General features: G+C 32.9%; 1 protein-coding gene across 1 annotated transcript in view; it reads left to right on the top strand.

The window, feature by feature from the left end:
* LOC133188450 (E3 ubiquitin-protein ligase MIB2-like) overlaps positions 1-26,532 on the top strand; it is a 185,047-nt gene extending 158,515 nt beyond the window's left edge. Inside the window, exons 16-19 of the mRNA XM_061323886.1 lie at positions 5,497-5,573; positions 18,784-18,935; positions 19,055-19,297; positions 25,996-26,532. Coding sequence (XP_061179870.1) covers positions 5,497-5,573; positions 18,784-18,935; positions 19,055-19,297; positions 25,996-26,419 — 896 coding nt within the window. The 3' untranslated portion in view covers positions 26,420-26,532. The remainder of the gene's footprint in view (positions 1-5,496; positions 5,574-18,783; positions 18,936-19,054; positions 19,298-25,995) is intronic.
* The last annotated feature ends 870 nt before the right edge of the window (positions 26,533-27,402 follow it).

The raw sequence follows: 27,402 nt of genomic DNA, 5'->3' as shown, positions 1-27,402 counted from the left end.
ATCAATTCTTTTAAAATCTTCTCTGCTGCTGGCTAATAAGCAAATAAGCAAACAAACTAATTGCATGAATATAAAGAGCAAGTGTGCTTCTTCTAATTGATGAATTTTATGATCTCTGGGACAGGAGTTTCTGATGCTAGGATGGGGCTCTTTTGATTATATACAAAAAATACATTTATTCTTTGAAAATCTCTGCTCCTGGGTATTAAGTAGATGAACTTATTGCATGGTTATGAAAAGCAAGTGTGCTTCTTCCAAAATTGTGTATTTTAAGGCTCCTGGGTTTCTGATGTTAGGGCAGGGCTCTTTTGATTATATAGTAAAATTGCATCAGTTGTTTAAAAATTTTCTTCTCTGCTCCTGGGTATTTACTGTAGATCACCAAATATTCGTGACACCTTGATTTAGCGAGATGGATATGTTATTTATAAGCGAAACAAAATTTTCACGAATTCTGACTATTGTTCTTTATATCCTTTACTAGTAAAAATATACGCAAGAAGGGAATTTCCGAGAGGAGACAGTCTCACGTAGTGAAGCGAAAATAAAGTTCTTGTGAGTAAAAAGTGATTTACAGTAGTAGATGAACAGAGTTATGAAATGGTTCTTCCAGGGGAGGGGTATAATTGATTATATTGTGAAAATAAATGAATTCTTTGAAAATCTTTTCGGCTCCTGTATATTAAGCAAACATATAATATAAATAGATACTTATTGCCTAGGCAATAACAGATCTTCCGTTTTCTTTACTTCTTTAAAAAAAAAAAGCAATCTTATCAACTAGTAAACTAATTGTTCTGTAAACAATTAGAGACCTAATAGATTCAATGTCATTTGGGTTGAAAGAAAAGAATTAAGAAAAAATGAATAAAACACAAAAAATGTTTTTTTTCCCCCTAGTATCAATAAACATCAGGCGTGATGGTCTTTTTTGTTTGTTATGGAATGTACTGCGCCATTGGTGCTTTGCCTTAAATAATTTCATAAGTACAGTATATAAACAAATTCATATGACTACATCATAATTTTGTTTCCATCAATTATTTAAATGTGTAAGTTGTCATGTGTTGGACATGGACTTACACTCATTAACAAATCGAAATCACTGAGGAAATTAAATAACAGTTTGTCAGCATAACTCCTGCACTGAATTTCCTGAAACTTTGTAGGTATTTCAGACATAATGCATAGATTTGTATATTACCAAGAAATTTTTATTCCATTATTTATCTAGAAATTTCAGCCCAATTAAATTTGTAACATGCAAAGATTTGAATGTCCTTATATGCAAGAAGTTTTGATGTGATGATTTTTTGCAAGTAATGCCCCTTTTTGAATTATACTGTGTATTTAAAATGCACTAGCTGTGCTATTCAGTACATGTTGCATTGTCAAGTTTTGGGGGAGCGTGGAGTATGTGAGCTTGCTCACTTTTTCTTTCATTTAAATTTCTTTAATGTTTAAAATGAATTAAGATCACCAGATTAAAGCATATGAAAACATCAAACTTTTGAGGATTTTTAAAGATTTTAATATTCCTGACCGAATATCCTGAAATAAATATGTAATATTTAAATAAGCATTTGTGTGGATTGAATTTAATGTAACAAGCATAAATTAAATTTCAAACATGTATTTCTAGAAGGGAAATGCAGCAATGAAAGCTTGCATTGATTTTTAATATACCAAAAATTGCTATATCTGGGGACTGTTTAATTCTAAATAAAAAAAATTTCAAATAAATTTCAAAGGTAAAAGAAATGTGTCAGGTGCGGATCCAAGAAATTTTTTTTGGGGGGGGGGGGGGGTCCACCCAAGTCAAAAAACATTTCCAACCCAGAAATTTCTTGACACTAAAAAAAAACACACCTAAAATCCATTTCCCAAACGTGAAAAAAATCTATTTTTTGGTGGTGATGGTGGGGTCCACAAGGGGGGACCCCCACCCCACCCACCCCCTCTAGATCCACGCACATGTTTAGTATTAAAATATAACATCTAAGGAGAATTGAATGCTATTAATGACATCTGAGAAAATAGGCCATACAAGGCTTATATCATATCTTGTTTCTCCGCACTTGAATTTCAAACACAACAGAATTTGTAGTTTTGCCGTTAAAATTCCTAATTTCTATATACTTCTGAATCAGTGACTCGCCAAAAAACTCTCAAGAAAGTTTCTTTGAGGACTTTACATTTCTGTGAAATTTTTTGTCAATCCAAGGAGTAGTTTGAGTTTTGGAGAAATATTCTACTTTGCTTCTGGTTTGATTTTTTTTTTATTCTCCAGATTGAGACATAAACTGAAAGCTGGATTTAGTTGCATATCCTTAATTAGTATAATTTCTTTTCCTTGGTTCAAAGATCAATGTCATTTGGGAAATTGATATATTTTTATACATAAAAGAAATTTCTTATGGTTTTAAATGACCTTGACACCTTCAGGGGTACGGTGGGGGTACAATAGGTATTATTGCAAGGGAAAAATCTGGTGAAGAACAGCAGGGCCAGAGTAACTCAGGTGAGTGTTGTGGCCTATGGGCCTCTTGTTTGGAAATACATACTTGTCTATACTCAAGTAATTTATTCAAGTGATTTTAAGTTGCATCCAAGCTTCTTAACATTCATGTAAAAAAAAAAAATAGAAGCCTATGGCAGGTGTTTGTTCTTAGGCATATTTTGAGTAGCATACTGAGTAGTTTTTACCACAGCATATTTAAATCCTCCTGAATCTAAATCATTTGTCAGTACCAATAGTCAAAATGTTGAACTGTTATTAAATTGATTTACATGTAACAATGTTGTCTTTACTAAATAAAAGCCTTGATTAAAGATAATAAGACAGATCATATGCGCAGGTGAAATTTAACAATGCATGTTTTGTAGGTAATTACATCGCACCTCACCTGGGTGGCAGAATTAAATGTTATTTATAGACGTTAATTCATCAATTAAGCTTTAAAAACACACGTGTTAGATATTGATGCGTACACCTGCATTATTAGGAAAACAGTCTACATCTTCATTAGAGTTGAACTTCGGTAACTCGAACACTGATGTTGCGAATACCATGGATATGTCAAAGTGATTTGGAAGTCCCAACCCCATATTCTTTAAGTATTTTATCCCGAAGTTTTTCTAGGTCCCATTGAGTTCAAGATAACGAGGTTTGACTGTATATATTAATTACTGCTTTTATGTTGGCAAGGAAAGAGTTAACAAATCTAATCAAGGATACATGTAACATTGTTGTCTTTACTACGTAAAAGCCTTGATTAAAGATAATAAGACAGATCATATGCGTGGGTATGTATGCTACTCAAATATATTAATTTATCCATTTGTCCATATCAATTTTTGAAGAATTGTTCACTGTATGTTGAATTCACGGAACTATCATTTCTGTAATATAGCAAATATTAACTCCACAAGTTAATTTCCTGCTGTACGGTATATGCACCATCATATCATGGCATGGTCATTTACAAAAAATATGAAAAATCAAACATACTCTCCATTCACACATTAAATATCTAAATAGAATTTAATATCGAAAATTTAACTTAAACATTAATTTACTGAAAATATAAATTAGTTTGATATAAATGTCTTACCATGTAGACACTTTAATTAAATATCTTACCATGTAGACAGTATAATATCTTACCATGTAGACAGAATTTAAAACTCCTTATTCAATCAGGATAAGTTACATGAGATTCTCTTGTAACGTCTGTTTTTATTCAGAGGGTATTTATCAAGTGATTTAAAAATATTTCATGAAATGGTTTGTAAAATTTGTGCCAGCCATGCGCAATGAATGGAAAAACCAGTCAAACACACCCATATACATCCCATATTCACTGTATGACATCATAGATCATGAACTTTCAAATCATGAATGAATGAATAAATGAATGAATGAGATGATACATGCTAAAAATTTATTCATAGCAATTTTAACACATAGTATATAATGATCCTGTGACACATGGTATGCATGTCAAGGGATACAATTCAGAGTTTATTCATTTTTAGCTCACCTGAGCTGAAGGCTCAAGTGAGCTTTTCTGGTTGAAATTTGTTCATCGTCTGATGTTGTAAACTTTTCACATTTTTATCTTCTTCTCCAGAACCACTAGACCAGTTTTAACCAAACTTGGCCACAAAGTATTTTTGGGTGAAGGGGATTCAGGTTTGTTCAAATGAAGGGCTACTCCCTCTTCCTAGGGGAGATATTTAATAACTAGTGAAAATTGGTTCTATCCTATAAAAATCCTCTTCTCAAAAACTACTGTGCCAAATAAGTTGAAACTTATGTGAAACCTTCTTTACATAGTGTAGATTTACGTTGATCAATATAGCCCTTCTTTACATAGTGTAGATTCACTTTGATCAATATAGCCTTTCTTTACAAAGTGTAGATTCACGTTTCTTCAAAGCATGACTCCCAGAGGTAAGGTGGGCAGCAATGGGGGATAAAAGTTTTATAAAGGAATACATAGGAAAAATCTTTGAAAACCTTCTTCTCAAGTAGAGCAAAGTCATGTTTAGTCATATGGAAGCATCCTCAGGTACAGTAGATTCAAGTTTGTTCAGATAATGACCCCCCGGAGGATGGATGGTGCCACAATGGGGGATTAAATTTTAACATTGGAATATATAGGAAAAAATCTTGAAAATATTCTTCTCAAGAATTGCAAAGTCTTGTTGAGTCATATTAATATGGAAGCATCCTCAGGTATTTTAGATTTAGATTTGTTCAAATCATGACCCCCAGGGTTAAGGTTGGGCCACAATGGGGGATCAATTATACATAGAAATATATAGGAAAATATCTTGAAAAATTTTCTTAAGAACAGCAAAGTGTAGTGTAGTCATATCGATATGAAAGCATCCTCAGGTAGTGTAGATTTAGGTTTGTTCAAATAATGACCCTTGGGGTAGATTGGGGCCACAATGGGGGATCAAAGTTTTACATAGGAATATATAGGAAAAAATCTTGAAAATTCTTCTTCTCAAGAAAAGTGAAGTCTTGTGATGTCATATTAATATTGAAGCATCCTCAGGTAGTTTTGATTTAGATTTGTTCAAATCATGACCCTTGGGGGATCAAAATTTTACAAAGGAATTCATAGGGAACAATTTTTTTCTTCAAAAACATTAAACCCAGTCTTATTAATTCAGAAGAATCCTCAGGTAGAGTAGTTTCAAATGTGTTCCAGTCATGTCCCTGGAGGTAGGACAAGACCTCAATAGAAAATCAATGTCGGAACCACATTTATATTAAAACTTTTCAATACTGAACTGATTTCTAATTTTTCCTAGCCAAAGTGCTCAGGTGAGTGATGTGGCCCATTGGCCTCTTGTAATATTAGCTTATGTACCATTCATAAATGAAGACAGTTTGCGATAACCAAAATGTGACAGAATTTATATGTTTTACTGGTACAACAGCTGCAGCCATTCACCATTTAGTATTATGTTTTGTTATAGCTTGTGATGTCAATGCTCAGGATAGTAGTGGAAACACAGCTTTACATGTTGCCCAGATGAAGAAGTCTCTACCAGGGGTAATTTATGTGCTTTTTAGCTCAGCTGCACTGAAACCTCATGTGAGCTTTTCTGATTGGAATGTGTCCAGAGTACCTCTGTCCATCTGTATGTCTTATTAATAAATACCATTCTTAAAGCAGGGGGAAGTATAAAATACAAAAAATAATACCTGAAGCAATCGAGCAACAAAAAAGTTACAATGCTTGGTTCTGTTGCTCTCTGCTTTATCTATCCAAATTTTCTCAAGCAGAGAGCTACAGTTCTGCAGCTATCATATGACATGTTTCTTGTGTAAATTTTTCACATTTTGGACTTCTTCCCCAGAAGCACTGGGCCAATTTTAACAAAATTTGCAAAAAGTATCCTTGGCTAAAGGGGATTTAAGAATTTGTCAAAATTAATGGCATCTGTTAAAAATCTGATGAAGAACAACTAGGCCAGAAAAAAATATGTGAAAGCTTCCTGACATAGTGTAGATTCAATTTTTTATTCAATTCATGATTCTTAGAATATTGTAAGGCCACAACAAGGAATCAAATTTATACATAGGTATATAATAAAGGAAAACTTTAACAATGTTCTCAAGAACAGCAAAGTCATGATTTGTTGTATAAATTCAGAAGCATCCTCAGGTTGTTAAGGTTTAAGTTTTAAATCATGACTCCTGGGGTAGGATAGGGCCATAACAGGCATTCAAAGTTTCTCATAGACAAACATTTAAGAAATAAACATTATTCAGTGAACATGGTGTTATGAATAGCAATTGCTTTGCTGGCATATTCCATGATGCCCGCTAGCGTATCGTGGAAAATATACCAGCCAAGCTATTGCTATTCATAACACCATGTTCACTGAATAATCGTTGTTTATTACTTATATTCGTATTCTGTGATGTCAAGAATATCAGAGGAAATCCTGGCCTGCATTAGGACATGGGTGCTTGTCTCCAGTGAAGAAAAACATGACAATAAAATCAATAGACCTGATTATTAATCTATCCACTTTACTTCAAAAAATCACATACAACATATATGGTGCTCATTAACCACAGTTATCTGGATACAAATTCTCGTAATTTTTTTGTTTTGATGCTGTTGTGATGCGTCATGATGTCATCGTCATTGAAACTCTCTGAGAAAAATTATTAATAATAATATTATGAATAAAGAGAATGTTTTTATATTGATTTTAATTTAAGAATGTTTTTTATGTTTCTTAAGTTCTTAAATTTTTTTTTAAGAGTTAAAATCGTTCTTGAAATAGATATACTATTACAAAAAGTCACCCGCATGGCGCAGTGGTTAGAGCGTCTGCTCTAGAGTCGCCGAGTAAGGAGTTGATCTTACATCATGGGTTCGAATCCCACCATGGGACGTGGAGACCAGTCCTTCGGATGAGACTGTATAAACCAAGGCCCCGTGTCCAATAAGTGCTGGCACGAAAAAGATCCCTCACTGCTCAATGGCTGTAAGTGCTGAGTATAGGACGAAATTTGCAGCTCTCCACCGGCAAGTGGTGGCGTCTCCATATGAGTGAAAAATTCTCGAGAGGGATATTAAATAACATACAAACAAATGAAAACTATTACAAAAAGTTCGCCTTGTCTGAACAAACATTCATACAAACAAACATACTAGCATGAAGAGTTATTCTTTGTAACTATATGCTTAAAAATGAACAAATAAATTAAAGATATAGAGCTCTGTTTAATTTGTAGGAAGTTTTAGTATACAATTAAACATTTTTTTTTAAAAATTAAATACACCTCAATCAGCAATTCTAATCATTTTAAATTTCTTTTTTCCTGGAGGATTTCATTAAAAACTAAAATGCATTCCTTTTGCACAACATTTCATATATATATATATATATATATATATATATATATATATATATATATATATATGGGTGAATTAAAAAAAAATGACCAAACACATATTTATCATCCCATACAATAAATACAGACATTGAAAATAGATTTCTATGTCTCAGCATATGTGTTTAGATAGTGTCTAAATAACTGCCAAATATCTCATTGATATCTCAAATAACAAAAAAGTTATGCCCAAAAAATCATGCTAAATTTGTCAGGAGTGCAACACCTTTTTGTGAAATTTTGAAATTTCAATTTTTTTTGGAGATCTGTGAAATAAATAATAATGCTTTATGTTGAAAGTAAAGACTTTCCTGATAATATTCAAAGTATTGAGCTTTAAATGTGGACTGTAGTAACTTTTGTTTAATCAAGTTGTGGTCATGGCTGAACATTTTTACCAAATAGATTTATCAATTACAGGATCTGTCTGTGCTTCAGACAATATTTCTATTGTCAGGAGTGCAACACATCTTTTTAAAGATTCAAGTTGTGTGACACAAACATTTTTATTCATGCTTAGAAGTATTCATTAATTAATAATGATCTTTTTGTACAAATTAATACTAAATTATTGACAGTTTTATTATTAGAATTATTCCTTTTTCAATTTTATCAATTCAGATGTGTTTTTAACTTTTTGTGATTTTTTTAATGAATGTTGAAAATAAACACACTAAAAACTTGTCATAAAATTCAAGTAATTCCTCCTCAACTTCACTGAAACAACAGAACAAGTTCTTATGTAATTTTCACTTCACAATTCTACATTAAAGACCCCGATGCTTTTGGTCAGGAGTGCAACAAATATGTTAGAATTATAAATCATCCAATAAGAATAAAAATAAAAAAAAAATGATGAGTAGAATTTTTCTGGTGGGTTACTGTGTTTGTCCTCTAAAGGAAAATATGCTATAAAATATATTTTATCTTCTAAATATACATTTAAGCTAGTTTTTTGGCATAAATAGGGAATAATTCCAGATAAAATGCAAATTTTAAATACTTGCATCTGTTTTAATTATTGGAGTATAAATATTGTACAATTCCATTATCACTTGATTTTGCCAACACTTTATGAATTTTTGTGTTTTTTGGTTTTAATTTTAAATTTTACTGCAGTCAGGAGTGCAACAAAACTGCTTTATAAATACCAATGCTTTTTAACTATCTTTACTAAAAAATAAGTTGAAAAAAAATGTTTGATACTATTTGATGTTCAAAACACTATGTCTATCAACAAATTACAGAAATTTTACCGTCAATTCAGGGAATAGTTTTCATCATTTCAATTTATATATATTACACTTTGCAAATAATCATGTTTTAAGGTCTTCAAAATATAAAAAAAAAAAAAAAAAAATGCCGTAAACGATGAAAAATATCAAAAGGACAAATTGATTTACAAAGTAAGAATGGGTTATTGTGTGTTATAATTTTTAAAACAATGTTAAATAAAATACATATCAGATGTTAGGATTGCAACACAATAATGTAACATAGGGTCACTTCAAAATCTAGTATTTTTTGCAAGAGAACTCGTATATAAAAATTCTTTTTTGGCTTAGATTTAAAGAATTGACTTGAACGGACAAAAAAGTGAATTTTGGGGAATTTTATTGCTTCATATTTTTTTCATATTAAAACGTTTCAAACCAGAATTGAAAAAATAATGTAAAATACATGTGAAAAAAATATAAAATATAAAAAAAAACAATCAAAAAGCCCATTTTTTGTCACATATACAAGAGAAGATACTCAATCAAGGTCTAGATTTAATAATTTATACCCCTTTTACCATTTTGAAGCATAAAAAGCTATAATTTCTTGTGATTATGTATTTTAGAAAGTCTTTTAAGGTGTAATGATATTTTCTTTTTTCAAAATAAATTTTACTAATAAATAAAAATTCTGAAACCTTTTAATCCAATTGTCTATTCTTTTGCCACTTCAGGATTTTAAACTAGAATGCATGTGCAATATGATGATATAAGTGAAAAATACATTAAAAGTAGTTGAATTTTTCCCAAAAATTTCAGTTTGGTGGTCATTTTTTTTTAAATTCACCCATATATACTTCTGAATGTCTTGAATAAGTGAAATAGCTTGTACTGGGCTAGTGTAAGAAAGGAACTGCAGTTAATTAAAGTAGAAGTTGTATTCATAGTGGTATGAATGCAACTGGTGAGTGCAGGTTCATAGTGGGAGAAAACGGCTATTTTGCAAGTATAGGGAAACATCTTTAAAAATCTTCTTCTCAAGAACCTCTTTACAAATTACTGACAGTGGGAATGTTTCATTCCATTTTGTACATCATTAAATAAACAACTTGAATATGTGCGCATTGTGAAATAATTATTTTTGAAACAGTTTTATTTACTGTATAAACACATATACATAGAATAAATCATCATCGCAAAACATACTCAAAATGTATAATTCTCTCCCATTCTGAGGATGAGAGAGTCTTGAGCAGACTATGGACCGTGGTTTTAGACTGAGAATAAATACAAATAAGAAAAAGGCATTATAAGGTTCTTGAACACAAGAATTGGTAAATGTGACTCTCATTATGAAAAGCTACTTGCAGTTTTATGTTACATGTATCATCTTTTACTGTTGAGAAAATTGTGTGACAATATAATTTAACGTAGGTTGCGGGTTTGCTGACGTTATTAAAACTGTGTACACAATTTATATGATTAGGGCGACTTTCTTGTGCACATTTGATTATGACATCACAATGAAAAAGAAATCTGCGATGATTTTTGTTTAATTAAATTCTTCAGCTATAACTTTTCTTGGAATTGTTAGTTTAGTGTTATATTATATAAGCAACAACTTATCACAAATAAGGCTTTTTACGATTTGTATAGTCGATACAATACTTAGACATAACTTTTGTTGGAATTGGTAATTTAGTGAAGAAGGCTTATTACGATTCGAATGATTGACACTGGAAGTATTAAAAAACGTTTAATTATTTGTTATCAATCGCATCTTCTCGGGCTTTTCCTGCAAGCTTGGAAAACAAGTGGTTGTTTTTCGGCTTGTCGGAAAGGCCCGAGAAATTGTGATTGATTTGTTTTTACTTGGTATCACAAAACGAAATGGACACAAGGTTCATCTGACCTTTTTTTTTTCTTTGATCGTTTTTGAATTAACAGTTTGTTTTATTAATAAAGAAGCCATTATTTTTTTTTAAAAAAATCGCAAATACACCTGTTACATCAAAAGATTAAACTTTATTTTTAAAAAGGATATTTTTAAAATATATTGATCTACAAATTTATCATAAATTAAATACTGCTAAGGTACGATGAAACATAAAGACACGGTAAGAAAACAACACATAAAGAAAGTAAACTGGAAGAAAGAAACAAAAGGATTGATTGTTGTTTTACGTCCCTTGCAAAAATTTTCACTAATACAAGATGTACAAAAAACCTAATCTGAAGAGAATCTTGTCTAATAATCATTTCATTGATATTGAATTATTATGATACATGTACGCTTCATGAGTCACTTGAAAGCAGATAGACGTGAATTTCTTTTTTATAAAATTTATTTTATCTTATTTTTCTGCACTGAATACCGGATAGATATTCATGACATCAAGCATGGTGTCGCGATATTTTATGACGTCCTTCTTAAAAATGTTACATTTTGCGATATAAAAGCAATTATCCACATTTAAATTACGCGAAAACTAACCCAAAGACATGCTAATTTTTTCACATTGATTTATTTCAAATCAATTCTTTGTTAAAATACCAAAGGGGAAACAATTTCGTCTGCACCATTTAAAAGTTATTGATATTTTTTGAAACAAAATCTTGCCTCAAAACGAGCCGAAAACGATGTTTTTCTTATATAATTCAGTAGAATAACATCGAAAATGTAACGACAACAATGGCATGTTTAGGATGTAATTACACAAAAACGATGCAGACGAATTTTATAAAATTTTCAGAGAATATAAAACGAAGGTAGAGGATTCATATAACTAATTTTCATGGTATGTTTTCGGACACTTTCAAATGGCCTGCAAACCCGCGGCCTACGTTAAGAAAGGTAGAATAGGGTGTGTCATATCCTATTTAAAAGGTTGGAGAGAATACTCAGAATCGGTATTATCCATGAAATCGCATATAGTCCCTGAATTCGGGGTAACGTATCCGCGAAATCAGGTATAGGCGGTGTAATTACTTTATAAAACTTAAACAATGGGATGGCGCATTTTACCGAGTCAATTTTCACCTAGAGATGAATGTTATCTTAAGGTATCACTAGCCAAGTAACATCTGGAAGTCTTATTTAATGCACATATGACAACAAATACCCGTGGAGCTTCGTGCATTTCATGATCTTTACCCAAACAGGCTTTCATTCTGCTTTATATTTTTCATAATATTAAAAGTATTTGCAACTTCTTCAAAGTCATACCCAACACAACAAAACTGTAAAATATCCAAAGTCGGGAATTTATAATATTTCCACATCAATACAACAAACATGAACATTTTGTAAATAACTCAAATTATACGGAAACACATTTCACACACTAAATAATGTCACGTGTGAACAGGGGACTATCTATCGTATCCAATTATGCGTCATTAATTGCTTTCACATTCATCTTGTGCATAAAATCAAATTTATTATAAATGTATAAACTATTTTATGGTAAAGATGTTTCAAATTATGGCTAAAAATCCAGTATAACATGTACATATGTACTCTTTTTTTTTTTTTGGGGGGGGGGGGGGGGGGGGGGTCACGAATCTATTTTCATGAGTTGATTTTTTTATCATTTAAATATGTACATATTTGCAGAATAGCATTCCTTCCATATATATCTTGTACATGAACATGTGCCAGTACATCTGCTTTACAAAAAGAGAATGACAAATAAAAGTAATTTTAAAAAAATATTAAAATTTCCTTAGGATTCAACATGCCTCCAACATTTTAGCAATGACAATGATGTTCTTAGCAACACAGCTTGTGAGAGAAAATAACTATTGATCGTTTAATTTTGCTGAGTCAGCAATATTTTACCATTTTTCGGCGATTTTGGGGGGTTGTTATTACTGATTACTAGAGAAAAATTCATTTTTCAATTATTTCTTGTCTGATCGCAACTACTCGGCCCATCTCAGACAAGCAAAAAACGACTTCGAATGTGTTATGCATGTATGTTATGCAAGGGACACCCCCTTTCAAAGTAATTAAAAAAAATATATAAAATTTCATTGCAGAGTTTGGTGCTAAACGTCAATGAATGTTATATATTCATTTAAGGAATGTTTTTAAGTTCTGTGTGAGTTATTGGTGTGAAAATCACACAGATTTGTCACGTAGGCATATTTCATGAAGCGCGCTAGCGCTTCATGAAAAATATGCCTACGTGCAAGTCTGTGTGATTTACACACCAATAATTCACACTAAACTTAAAAACATTCCTTATATTTACATTTTTCAAGTTCAAAACACCAATAATATACTCAATATTTGAATTTCTTGCTGCCCTATATCGTTACATTTTTACTCACGTCTCTGTAGCCTCATTGTGACGTCACTTTAGCGCGAGTTTCACCATGTATATTTCTACGCGTGAGTATACACAAAAATGACTTTCAAATCAATTTCACAGTTGGCTTAATAGAAAAACACAGCAAATGTAAATATTGCATGATAAAGGGGGAAGATCTGTTCAACTAATAAAAATCATATTCCCTATATTGCCCTTTTGAGTGAATAGAATTCTTCATATCTCCAATACATTCATGCAGTAATTGCTTATATACCGAAACAATACGAGGTTAAAATAGCCACCTGTTATTTCCTACCACGTATGACAAGTATTGAAAATAGCTAAATATAATGATGAAAAGAACAGAAAAAAGACGGTGAGTTATGAAGTTTTTTTTCCATGTCGTGTGATGTACTGTCTAGAACCAAACAACGCGTTTTGTAAAATATTTTATTAAGGCATGATAAAGCAATATACCATAAACTATACTACAAAAGGGAAAATCTACCCTGTCTATCCAATATTATAATAAAAAAAGGAAGTGGCTCCAGTTTGTAAGAAATTTAAATATCCGATGAAGAATTACATTCGAGGTTCCATTTCAGTTTGTTCATAATTATTTACAAAATAAGATATGTGAAAACTTTAATATAAAATTCATATTATTTGAATATTAGCTCTTTATTGGGAATGTAAAATTAGCACATGAATCCGAATTGGATTTTTTATATATATGACACCCCCCCCCCCCCCCCCCCCCCGCCAAAAAAATCCTTTTAACATGACTTCTTGCTCTCAATTTCCACACAAACACATACAGGTAAAGTAACGTCGCTTGCATCGATCAAAATGCATGCAAAACATTGAATGTGTCTTTGAATGAAATTTTCCATGCTAAATTGACATTAATTTGTTTTCTTAAAAAATTAGCGCCTCCTCTTTCCCACGGGAATTGCAGGACTGCGCTGCATACATACATCATAGGAAGAAATGATGATTTTACTATATAATCTTTACTTTACCTATATATCAATACATATGACAGCGTAAGTCGTTAAATTTCTTCAAAGTTTTACATTTTGTGAATAATGCGCGAATTAGGAAATTAAGCTTGAGGAATAATTTATTGGGAAATAAACACAAACGACATGTAGTTATTTGTTTTTAGAAATTAAACACTGTATATATTTTTAAAAATCTATTTAAGTACATGTACATATTAAAATTTGTTTCATATTTTATCATTTTTCGACCTGCTCTCCCATATGTTGTTTTTTTTTATTTTTTTTTTTTTTTACATTTATTTTATTTTCCCCTTACGATAACGTCGGCTTTCTATATGGATGAGAAATACTTACCAACTGAGGAATAATGTTAATTTAACGTGAAAGGGGCGCCATACTTTTCTAAGTAAAAATAACATAACACTGCGTTAGTCGTTAAATTTCTACAAAGTTTTACATTTTGTGAATAATACATGAGTTAGGAAATTAAGCTTGCGGAATAATATATTGGGAAATAAACACAAACGACATGTAATTATTTATTTTTAGAAATTGTATTGAAAAATAATGATGCTACCGTGTCTTCTGTGCTACCCCAGCAGTGCTTGTCGTGTGATTTTAAACTTGTCAGACAACCATATAAATTGAATTCAATAAAAATAAATCCCCAAGATACTGATGTACATGTAACACTAACTGACATTATGCGCCGTTGTTTAATTTTTTTGCTGTTACAGAAAGTTGCACGGGATACCGGATTTCGCAGATTCAGCAATACCCTGATATCGGGGACTATACGCGATTTCACGGATAATACCCAATTTCGAGTATTCTCTCCAACCTGTTTAAAGATCACTGTGACCTTTGAAAGGTGCTTTTTTTTTTGGTTACAAAACTTAAGGAGGAGAAGGACCTTGAGCTGAAAAAATACTTGCCATTCAATTTTTTTCATATTTTGTATATATCTAATTAAGTATGTCCCACATATGTTAAAGCAGTTATATCATTAGGTTTCTTACCTTATTTTGGAGCTATTGATTGACAAATACTATGCCCTACAGTATCTAAGTGGAGTTTTAATTCTCCATGTTTCCGGGCACATTACTCTCTCAATAATGGGATTTTTTAAGCATACATAAAAAATATCAGAGTGGACATGTATCTTTTAAAATATTTCAGAGTATAACTAGGATTTAAAATTCGAAAAAGCAAGTTTTGTCTATCACACTGCATCTGGATAGGGAAAATTGTGCACTTTTTAAGACAAACAATAGAAAACGTAATTTACAAAAAATTCTATCATTCAATATTTTTTAATTTATGTTGAAATGCAAATCCTTCAAATTATTGATTAACTGTAAAAGTTTCGAATGATGAAGCTGACCTCATTATTTCACAGGACATGATTAAAGAGGACACAAGCATGACAAAAACGTGTCATGTTACATTTCTCGAGTACGGGAAAAACCAACTATGATGTCACACGTAAGCTAAATAAGCGAAATAAGATATACCTACATAAGATTTCCGTCATCAGCCATGCAAAAATCATTTTTGTGTTCCCCGTTTCTCAAAATATTTCATCATATACTGATTAAGACCTGTTTTTACATAATAATACTGCCCCTCTGTTCACCGAGTATGATCTTGCTGTACTAACAGATCGTGTATGATGTCACCGACTTGTTGGACGCGCAGTTTAGGGAAACAGAGGAGTGGATCAATCTTTTTCATAATTTGTTAATGTTTACAAAATGTTAAATAAAAAACTTTTTAATTTTTTTTTTAAATATAAGATGGTAATTAAAGTTAAAAAATTGTCAAAAAATTATACAAGAACTGAAGCTTTACACATTTTGCACTTATATAAACGGAGACTATGACGTAGTTAAACAGAGTCATGTGACCATGTGTCCTTCATCCCCTTAAAACCTTAAAAAAAATCTTAAAAATGAAAAAAAAAAAAACTGTGAAGTGGGGGCTCTACTGATTACTGTAAACCAACTATTTTTCGCGTCAACTTTTATTCGCGATTCGTCAATTTGAAAACAATCCGCGACGATTAATTTTCATGACTGAGGAAACTTTCTCTACAAATACAAAGCAAAATAAGTGGTTCGCTGTGATTATTATTCGCGAGTTAAAATAGGTAAATTCGCGAATATTTCTCATACGCGAATAAAAGTTGGTTTACAGTATTTAGTGAAATTGCATTATTTCTTTGATAATCCTCTGCTCTGCTTCTTAGTATTAAGCAAACAAATGATGTGTATAGTTCTGATAAGCAAGGGTACCTCTTTCAAAATTGTTAATGTCATGGCCTCTGGTTTAAAACATGAACCCAATTCAATTGTGTGAAAGTTGTTAAATGATACTCAGGTGACCTGTAAGGCCTTGGCCTCTTGTTTTTATAGTTGTCTATTGCACAACAGACTACAAAGCAGATAGTGCAAATCCATTCATCCCTTGGGAGTAATGAGTGGACATGTATTCTGTTAAAGATTGATTAATGAGTTCAGTATAGGAAAGCTAGCTGTCTCAATCATTTCTGTTAGAGCATCTCTGATCAAGCAGGTGTTATCTGTATTCTTTGGAAATTGGGCAGAACTGGCCTCTTTCTTAATTGCAGTCTATAGCATTATGTCAATTGATGGCCAGTCTTTTACTTCCAACATTAATTTGGTATAGATTAAGTTATTCAGACTAATTTGAGTTTGTATAATATGATGTTTTCATTTTTTTTTTTTTAATTAGGTCACCTGAGTCACTCAGGTGACCTATTGCTATCTGTTTTCATCCATCGTCTTTTGGGTGTGTGTCGTGCATAAACTTTTCACATTTTCGACTTCTTTTCAAGAACCACTGAGCCAATTTCCACCAAACTTGCCACAAAGTATCCTTGGGTAAAGGTGATTCAAGTTTGTTCAAATGAAGGGCCATCCCTTCTTCCAAGGGAAGATGATTAAGAGTTAAGGAAAAATTAATGGTATCTTTTAAAATCTTCTCAAGAACCACTGGACCAGGTAAGATGAAACTTGTATGGAAACAGCCTCAGGTAATGTAGACTCAAATTTGTTAAAATCATCACTCCCAGGGGCAGGGTGGGCCACAATGGATGATTGAAGTTTTACGTAGAAATACATAGAAAAAATCTTTAAAAATCTTCTTCTCCAGAACCACTGGGCCAAGAAAGATGAAACTTATGTGGGAACTCCTCAGGTAATGTAGATTCAAGTGTGTTCAAATCATGACCCCCAGGGGTAGGAATTGGCCACAATGAATGAACAAAGTTTTACATGGGAATACATTGGAAAAATCTTCTTCTCCATAACCACTAGGCAAAGAAAGGTGAAACTTATGTGGAAACGTCTACAGGTAGTAGATTCAAGTTCGTTAAGTTTGTTAAAATCATGATCCTCAGGGATAGGGTGGAGCTACAATGGACAATGAAAGTTTTACATTGGAATACATAGTAAAATCTTGAAAAAAAATCTTTTCTCAAGAACAGCAAACCCATGATTGGTTATATTTACATGGAAACATCCTCAGGCTGTGTAGATTCAAATTTGTTCAAATCATGGCTCTGGGGATAGGGTGGGGTCACAATGGACGATCAAAGATTTACAAAAGCTTCTTCTTTCAGTTTATTTTATACTCTATGGATCCTCTATGGATTATTGTTTTATACTCAGGTGACCGTTAAGGCCCTTGGGTCTCTTGTTATCAACAAACTACATGTAATTGCAAAGCATTATGTCTCACACATATGACAGATGGTTGCAATGCATCAACTTTTACAATCTAAACAATATAATGATTAGTATTTTGATGATTTTTTAGGCTGTACTAGCTTAGCTCCTTAAATTGTAATTGAATTTTAATTATTTTTGACTGTCAATCAATATTAGAAAATTTTGAACACCTCTAGATCCACATCTTCCCAAGTCAAGGTTTCTGATCCGCTCCTTATCAACCCTTGACCAAATAGACTAAGTTTGATGGGGTTTGCTATCGCGCCATCTTGAGAGATTTCACATTTTGAACTCTACTGACCTCTGCTATTGACCAATCAGAGTAAGTGAATTAAAAAGTGAATGCGAAACAATATTAGAAGTTGGTAATAAATTCAAAATAACATTAACTAAAAAGTTAAGACAAGTCTTTAACTGGCTTATTCAGTGGTAATTAATGGTAAAGATGTTACTGGACTAAAACTGGCTTGTTTTTCTGTTTACAATTTAGTTTCAGGTTAAATAAAACAATGTTTTTCATTGGTTCATGCAAACTTGTATTAGGCCAATCAGAGAGTGCATTTCTAACCCCGTCAAACTTAGTCTATTTGGTCAAGGGTTTATGTGGAGCGGAGTGGATCAGAAACCCTTGACTTGGGAAGATGCTAGATCCATAAAAAACCTTTATTGACTTGGTACCTTTTCTGAAAAAAAAACAGGGGGGGGGGGGGGATATTAGTCCATTTTGGACAGTTCTAGTTCCATCCGACATATTTTAATATTTTTTAATCATCAGGTAGGGAGATAAAGGAGAGGCTATTTATACAATGATATTGCAAGAATAAACAATAAAATCTATTCTTACTGGTATTAACAATTGAAATTTTTGTATAAAAAAACTATGTAGGTATTTTCAAAAATTAAATCTGCCTATCTACCCAAATTTTTTAGCAAAATAATTCTCTTTTCCTTTGTAGCTGATACAAATGAAACCAGAAGACAAAAAACTATGCAGTTATTTTCAAAAATAATATCTGCATATCAGCCCCAATTTTAAAGCAAAATAATTTTCTTCCTTTGTAGCTGATACAAATGAAACCAGAAGACAAAAATGTAGGTACACAAATTATATGTGCTTTGTTGGAGGCAAAGGCTGATATTAATATTAAAAATCAGGAGAAAAAGTCCCCCCTGGATTTGGCTGAGGATGAGATGGTCAAGCACTTTATGGTCATGTGAGTAATTGTTTATATAAATAGAAAGTTAAGACAGTCGTCTAAATCAAATTATAATTAAGTTTCAGCGATCCTTTGATTGAATGACTTCCATGAAATCTTATAAATAAATTATGCAGGTTGTCTAAAAAGGCTACAACATCAAACCTAGCTGTGACAAAGAAAGGTGTAGGAATTCCCTCAGACTGGGAGACAATGGGCCGTGAACCGTTCAGAAGAGTTCCCCTCTCTCCTGATGGTGGTGGTATGTTGCAGAAGGAATACCAAATGGTGGCTGATAAATTCAAAAAGACACTAGGACAGGCCAAAATTTTAACAATAGAAAGAATCCAAAATCTTTATTGCTGGGAATGTTATTATTTGTAAGTCTGATAATTTTTTTATGGTAACTTTATTTCAACTCTTATCTCATCTGAGCCAAAAGTTCAACTGAAGTTTTCTGACCAAAAATCCCCCAGTGGCTGCTTCTAGAGAACTATTTGAAGTATGCAACATATGTGAAAGCTTCCTTACATAGTGTCGATTCAGTGTTGATCAAATAAGATAGGGTGGGGCTCCAATTGGCAATCAAAGTTTCGAATGGTAGAAAATCTCAAAAACAGCAAAGCCATGATTAATAGTCATATTTATATAGAAGCATCCTCAGGTAGTGCAGGCTGCCATTGGTGTTCCAAGTTTTACAAAGGAATAAAAAAAGTAAAATTCAAAAAAAGCTCAAGAACAGCAAAGCCATGATTTGTCATGTTGATATGGAAGCATCCTCAAGTAGTGTAGGTTTCATGATTTTACAAATCATGATGCCACAATGGTCAATCAAGTTTAACATAAGGATATATAGGAAAAATCTTTTTTTTCAAGAACAGCCAAGTTATGATTAGCACATATGTTCAAAATTTCACATGGGAATTAATTGATTTTTTTTAATTCAGAGAGTAGCAGACAGATACTAAATCATTTTAATATGCAAACATTTCCAAATCATGTCATTCAAGTTTCTTCAAGCTAATGACGCGAGGATGAGGGGTTAAATTCAGAATCCGTATGTAGTTTGCATATAAGATTTGTAAAGTCATAACCTTTATAACTAAGGGGGGACCCCAATATGAAGGGCTTAAATTTTTAGCTCTTCTGAGCCAAAGAACCTCTTGGCCAATTTTTTGTCGTATTTGTCACAGAGCACCCTTGGCCCAAGAGGTCTCATTTATTAGGGCCCCGCTCTGTGGGTGCCCTATAGTGATCAGTCTGTCCATCTGTCCATCCGAGATCTCTTGTCCGGAGCATATCTTCTCTCTCCTTGGCCCAATCTGGCTCATACTTCACCCACAAAGTGTCTTTGGGTAAAGGGTGTGCAGTGACCTTGAACCATGTTTCTAGGTCTAAGGTTAAGGTCATAGCAGAATTATATGAAAAATACTTGTCCGGAGCATATCTTCTCTCCTCTTGGTCCAATGTGGTTCATACTTCACTCACAGAGTGCCACTGGTCAATGGATGTGCAGTGACCTTGAACAAAGTTTCTATGTCAAGGGTCAAGGTCAAAAATAGCCTCTCTGTTTATATTCATGTCCGTGGAGCATATTTTCTCTCTCCTTGGCCCAATCTGGCTCATACTTCACCCACATTGTGCCTTTGGGTAAGAGGTGTGCAGTGACCTTGAACCATGTTTCTAGGTCTAAGGTTAAGGTCATAGCAGAATTATATGAAGAGTCCTTGTCTGGAGCATATCTTCTCTCCCCTTGGTCCAATCTGGCTCAAACTTCTTTCACAGAGTGCCACTGGTCAATAGATGTGCAGTGACTTTCGATGAAGTTTCTAGGTCAAGGGTCAAGGTCAAAAATAGCCTGTCTTTTTAAAATCTTTGTTTGATGCATAATTTCTTTCCCTGAGTCCAGTCAGCCTCAAACTTTACCAATTGACTTAGGGTACGGAACATTTGCGATTTTCCTTCCATAATTTGATAGAAGATATGCAACAATTTTCATAGAGGATATGCAACATTCGTGATTTTTGTGCCGTTTTTTGATAGAGGATATGGAGCACTCATGATTTTCGTGCCATTTTTTATTATAATAAGGATGACATAGAAGCCCTTTAGACTCAAACAATACATCCCATAATAGTACCGGTACACAAATGTTCCTCTTCAAAATAAACCCTTTTCAGCTACCTTACATTTTCATGTTTGTTGCTGAAAGCGGGGCCCTTTGAGATGGCCACCATCTCAATGATATCTAGTACTAAAACTAAGGATGTGACCCTTAAGGTCTCACACAAGGAACTAATTTCACTACATGTTACTTTATAGCTTTAATTAAATTAATTAATTAACTAGACTCTCAGCAGATAATTCCTGATAGAAAAAATAAAGATTAATGCTGAGACAAAAATTTGAGATCAGAAAAAATCTGCCTTATGAAAGAAAATTGAGTGTAAACATACCTACCCCCAAATACATGTGGGTTTCACATGTTGACAAACAGCCTACACACCATCCAGGAAGTTGCATCATGGACATCTAAAAAAAGAGTTCTCTTTAATTCAGTGGCACAATTCTGCTAAAGATATGATATTTCTAGTACATGAGTCCAAAATTAATACTGTAGGCCTAAAAACAATTGCTGAAAATGAAAAAAGGAGAGAGAAAAAAGTCTCTATAAATACAGAACTATAATTGACCAAGTTCATTTTGATTGGCTATTTCTTTGTGTTAGACCTTTAAACAAGGGGAGGTAATTAGGAAAATAGAAACAAAAGTACTGGTTGCTAAAGAATCTTCCTCTCAAGAACCACTGGGCAGATTATCACCAAACTTACCCGGTACATACAAGGGTGAGGATATGTTGTAGATTAAAAATTGTTCAAGGCACTGGGGCAAAGGGCATGGTCTCAAGCTATCTTCAGAGTTGACCAAAAATTACGTTTTGTTAAATCTTTGATATGCTTTTCAGTTGATGCATCATAGTAACTCATATCATGTTGACTCTAAAGAAGGTCACAGTGACCTACTTTTTGAATTTTGCAGGTATTTGTTTTCAAATTGTTTAAGAGGCATATTTTGGACACTTTTAAGACCTATGATCATCATTTTTTTTTTTCAGTTGATACATCTTAGGTCCTGGGTGTATGTCAATTGAAATATAGGTCACCTTGACCTTCTTTTTGAATTACATATATGGATTATCTTTTTCAAAACATTTAAGGTCATTATTTCTGATACTGAGAGGTTACAATCATCAAACCCAGTAATTTGATGCATCTTGGGGCCTTAAAACATTTTTGAAAAAGGTAATTCACAGTGACCTATTTTTTGGAATTTTGCAGATATTCATTTTCAGATTTTTTTAGAGGCATATTTTGGACACTTTAAGGCCTATGATCTTCAACCTTTTTCATTTGATGCATCTTGGGTCCTTGGAGTATGTCAACTGAAAAGTAGGTCACTGTGACCTACTTTTGAAACTTCATGGCTATATTTAAATATTTCAGGTGTTTATTGGCTTTCAACCATCAAAATTTGTCAGTCGATGTATTTTGAGTCCTCAGAATGTGTCAACTTAAAATTAGGTTGCTATGACCTACTTTCAAAATTTCTAGGCAATATTTAAATATTTGGAATCTCTTGGCTATATCTGAATATTTAAGATGCTTCGAATCATTGAACTTTGTCAGTTGAAGCATCTTGGGTCCTGAGTGTTTTAACCAAAAATGTAGGTCATGATGACCTACTTTTAGAATTCTCTAATTAAACAGGATACTTAGAGGCTTCAGATACAAGTGACAGGTTATACAATTTATCACTAGAGCAATTCAAGGCCCTTGGGCTCTTGTCATGGAAAAAAGAGAATTTTTTTTTTTTAAATCTTCTGAAGATATACTCCCAGGAAAAAGGATAAAAGATGGCAAAGTGTTGATGAACACATTGGGGTGCATATCATTACCACTACATTTTCAAAATATTCATAACAGCTACATACTCAATACTGCAACAAAAAAGGATACTTTACCGCTACATTTCAAAGTATAGATTACCACTTCATTGCCTCTTTTGTTAGCCAGAGGTTTATCTATCTACAGATTGATTTAAAGTATAGCATGTACATGCATAAGACCTTTTTTCCCCATGCTCAACAAGGGGAGATGAAAGTAGGACTTTGAGCAGGATATTTTTTCTCCAATTTTTTATTTAAAATCTTTTATTTAATAAAACATTTTTGAAAGTTTTAAAAACAAGAATTGTTAATGGATAAAACACACAGTCAACAGATGCTTAAATAATTGTATTTTGACTACAGACTGAATGAATTATATTAATTAGAACTCTATTTGGATTAGATCCAAATTGTACTTTATTATATACTAGTCTATTTTTAGTACCTATATAATCTATACAAATGCAAACAGTTCATAATACTACATATTCAATGTATTTGAAGTCATATTCACCAGAGGGTCTGTGCGCGTGCAGCTGCATTGTGACATCACAATGAACACCTTAAAAAGGTTGCAACGGCCGGAGCCAGCTGTGTATCTAAGCAGGAAAAATGTTAGACAACTTATCGCAGAATTATTTTCTAAATATTTTGATGTCACATAACAAAAGGAAAACACGGAAGTTAAACTTGTAATCTGGGTTTTTTTTTTATTTTTTTACGACAGAAGTTTGTAAATAAAAATGGAGTTGTCATACAGTCTTCAATGTCTTATTTATTCAAATTCGGACTATATAATAAAACAATTATGGACTCTTTCAGTGGTGAATGTGGCTTGTTATTCACCAGAAAAATATCAATATTGACCTCAGCTTTGCCTTGGTCAATATTGATATTTTTCTGGTGAATAACAAACCATATTCACCACCGAAAGAGTCCATAATTGTATACTATTACACTGTGAGTGAATCATATTGAATAAGAACTCGTATTCTGTACCAAATATGTAGGGGTAATGAGTTGTAATAGCCAATTGTCTTGTTGATAAAATGTAATAAAATAAAATGTGTAAAATCTTTTTATCACCTAAATTTCTAAGAAATATAGCAGTAATGAATTGAAATTTTTTGCAATGTAACGGTAATGTTTACCTCCCAGATAAATCACTGTTCTTCACTTAAGTGGGGAAAATGCATGCAAATAATTTTTTCCATTTTTAGCACACCAGAGCCGAAGGCTAAAGTGAGCTTTTCTGATTGAAATTTGTCCGTTGTCTGTTGTCGTCGTTGTTTTCATAAACTTTTCACATTTTCATCTTCTTCTCAAGGACCATTGGGCTAATTTCAACCAAACTTGCCACAGAGTATCCTTGGGTAAAGGGGATTCACGTTTGTTCAAATGAAGGGCCACACCTTCTCCCAAGGGGAGATAATTAAGATTTCATATGAAATTAATGGCATCATTTAAAAATCTTCTTCTCAAGAACCACTGTGGTTGAAAATATGAAACTTCTGTGGAATCATTGTCAGGTAGTGTAGATTCAAGTTTGTTCAAATCATGACCCCTGGGGGTAGGGTGGGGCCACAATGGGAGATCGAAGTTTTACATAGAAATATATAGAAAACAAATTTTTAAAAATTTTCTTCTCAAGAACAACAAAGCCACAATTAGTCATATTGATATGGAATCATCCTCAGGTAGTGTAGATTCAAGTTTGTTCGAATCATGACTCCTGGGGGGTGCTGCCACAATGGGGGATCAAAGTTTTACATAGGAATGTATAGAAAAAAAAATGTTGAAAAATCTTCTTCTCAATAACAACAAAGCCACAATTAGTCATATTGATATGGAATCATCTTCAGGTAGTGTAGATTCAAGTTTGTTCAAGGCATCCTCCAGTAGTAGGATGGGGCAAAAATGGGGGATCAAAGTTTAAGGTCAAGATCTAGTAAATGATTTTAGACTGCATTTTTGATGCTAGATCCATTATGACATCCTAATTAAATAAACTTTCTTTTTCCTGTACTTTACAGCTGTAAAAGAATTATGTAGAAAATAAAGTATTTTTCTGGAATTCAATTTGAAATCATGTGAAAAGTAATCCCGAAACCTATATTCAATTTAATATTATTTTAAAGAAGAGGCTAAGAACATACAAAATACCATTTTCTGAGAGACTGTAGGCAATCTGGATACATGTAATTTGTCCGATATGGAAAGAACTCCTATATTGATGACTGATTTTCTTAATTTTTCATTGAAAATGAAAGTTTAAGATATGATTTTTCGTCTTGTTTACCTACAAATTATGCCCCGAAACACCTTATTTGACCAAGCTATACTTATAAAGCTTCATTAAAGGAATTTATTTCTCAAATTTGAGAAATCTGTAGGCTCCTTTTATTTACTAGATCTTGACCTTAACAAAAGAACATAGATAGGAAATATCTTTAAAAATCTTATTCTCAAGAACAACAAAGCCATGATAAGTCATACTGATGTGGAAGCATCTTCAGGTAGTGTAGATCAAGTTTGTTCAAATCATCCCCCCCCCCCCCCCGGTAGGGTGGCAGACATCTTTAAAATTCTGTTTTCAAGAACGGCAAAGCCATGATTAGTTATATGAATATAGAAGCATCCTCAGAAAATTTAGATTCAGTTTCATTCAAAACATGGCACCTGAGGGGTAGGTATGCCTTGAACAGGCGATCAAAGCTTTACATATGAATATATAGGAGAAGAAATCTGCTGACTAAGAACAGCAGGGCCATATTGACTCGGGTGAACGTTGTTGCCCATGGGCCTCTTGTTTTTAATTTGTCTTGGCCTATTAAATTATGATTCTTAAATTGTTTACAAATTGAGTAAAACACTAGATGTCAATTTTATTTTAGATGTAAGAGCATATTATTTTAACTGCAAAAAAGGTACCATAGAATTTGTTGTGTGCAGTGTACGGAAAGAGGTCTCAAGCATATATGACATTCACTGGTATCATAGTATACCACAGAGTCAGAATCTATCGTGTGAAGTGTATAGTAGAGGACTCTTACTGGTATTGTAGTATATCATTCTTTATTTCATACTTAATTTATCATTTCAGAATCGCACATAAAATATTCTGTTTTGTAGAAAACGCAATCAGATGGAAATACTGTATGGGGGCAGTGGATGTTCCAATGAGAGAGAGCTTTTTCATGGTACTTTACCTCACCTTGTGGATGTCATCTGTAAAGATAACCTAGATTTCCGTCTTGCTGGTGAGAGAGTTGGGGCCTTATTTGGGAAGGGTACATACTTTGCATCAGATGCAAAGTATTCAGATTTGTATGCCCAAGTGGACAAAGAGAAGAACAAATATATGTTCCTTGTCAAAGTATTGTGTGGCAAGTTGGCTCTTGGAGACCCAAAATATGCCAGGCCCCCACCTGTGGATCCTAAAAATCCCAATTCAGAGCTGTATGACTGCTGTGTAGATAATTTGGATAATCCAAGAGTGTTTTGTGTGTTTGATAAGAATCAGTACTATCCACAGTATATGATTAAATACAAATAATCTGAGAAGTTTTACACGCACTAATAAGACAAGAACTGTTTTAATTTGGTTTATAACTTCTGTATATCTATTACTTCCTGGTTTTGCTAATAAATTTACACTGATAATTGCTACTGTGTCATTATTATTATACCCCCCCCCCCTCTGAAGGACTCTTGTGTGTCTGTCTGTCTGTCTGTGTGACATGTGTCTGTATGTCTGTCCATAACAATTTTTTATCGCAGTTTTCTCAGCAACTACTCAGTGCAGATGTTTGAAATTTTAGCGCAGTCTTTGTTTAGGCATGCCAAACAATGGGATTCATTAGCTCTTCTGAGCCAAAGGCTCAAAGAGCTAATGCTATGGCTATTTGTGCGGTGTGCGTAAACTTTTAAGAATATGGGTCATAACTCAAGAACCTCTTGGCCAATTATTGTCAAATTTGTCACAGGGTATCCTTGGCCCAAGGGCTCCCATTTATACTAAAATAGGGTGGTGACCCTTAAACAAGGGGAAATAATTAGGTAATTAAAACCAAAAGTACTGGTTGCTAAAAAATCTTCTGATGAAGAACCACTGGGCATATTATCACCAAACTTACACAAAAGGATGAGGGTATGTATGTTGATGATTAAAATTGTTCAAGGCATCACCCTGGGGCAAAGGGCGTGGTCTGAAGATCACTTCAAAGTTGACCAAAAATTACATTTTATTAAAATGTTGATATTTTGCTTACTATAGGGACTAGGATCATCAAATCTTGTCAATTGATGCATCTAATGACCTCATATGTTGACTCAAAAGTAGGTCACAGTGACCTACTTTTTTAAATTTTGCTGTCATTCTTTTTCAAAATGATTTAGAGGCATATTTTGAAGAATTTTATGCCTATGATCATCAAACTTTGTCAGTTGATGCATCTTGGGTCTGCAGAATTAGTCGACTGAAAAGGAGGTCACCTTGACCTACTTTTTGAATTTTATAGCTTATCTTTTTCAAATCAT

The sequence above is a fragment of the Saccostrea echinata genome, unplaced genomic scaffold, assembly GCF_033153115.1.
Source record: "Saccostrea echinata isolate AGI-Se365-2 ecotype Australia unplaced genomic scaffold, CSIRO_AGI_Sech_v1 ptg000016l, whole genome shotgun sequence".
NCBI classification, from domain to species: Eukaryota; Metazoa; Mollusca; class Bivalvia; order Ostreida; family Ostreidae; genus Saccostrea; species Saccostrea echinata.
This window is presented reverse-complemented; position numbering and strand designations above follow the sequence as displayed.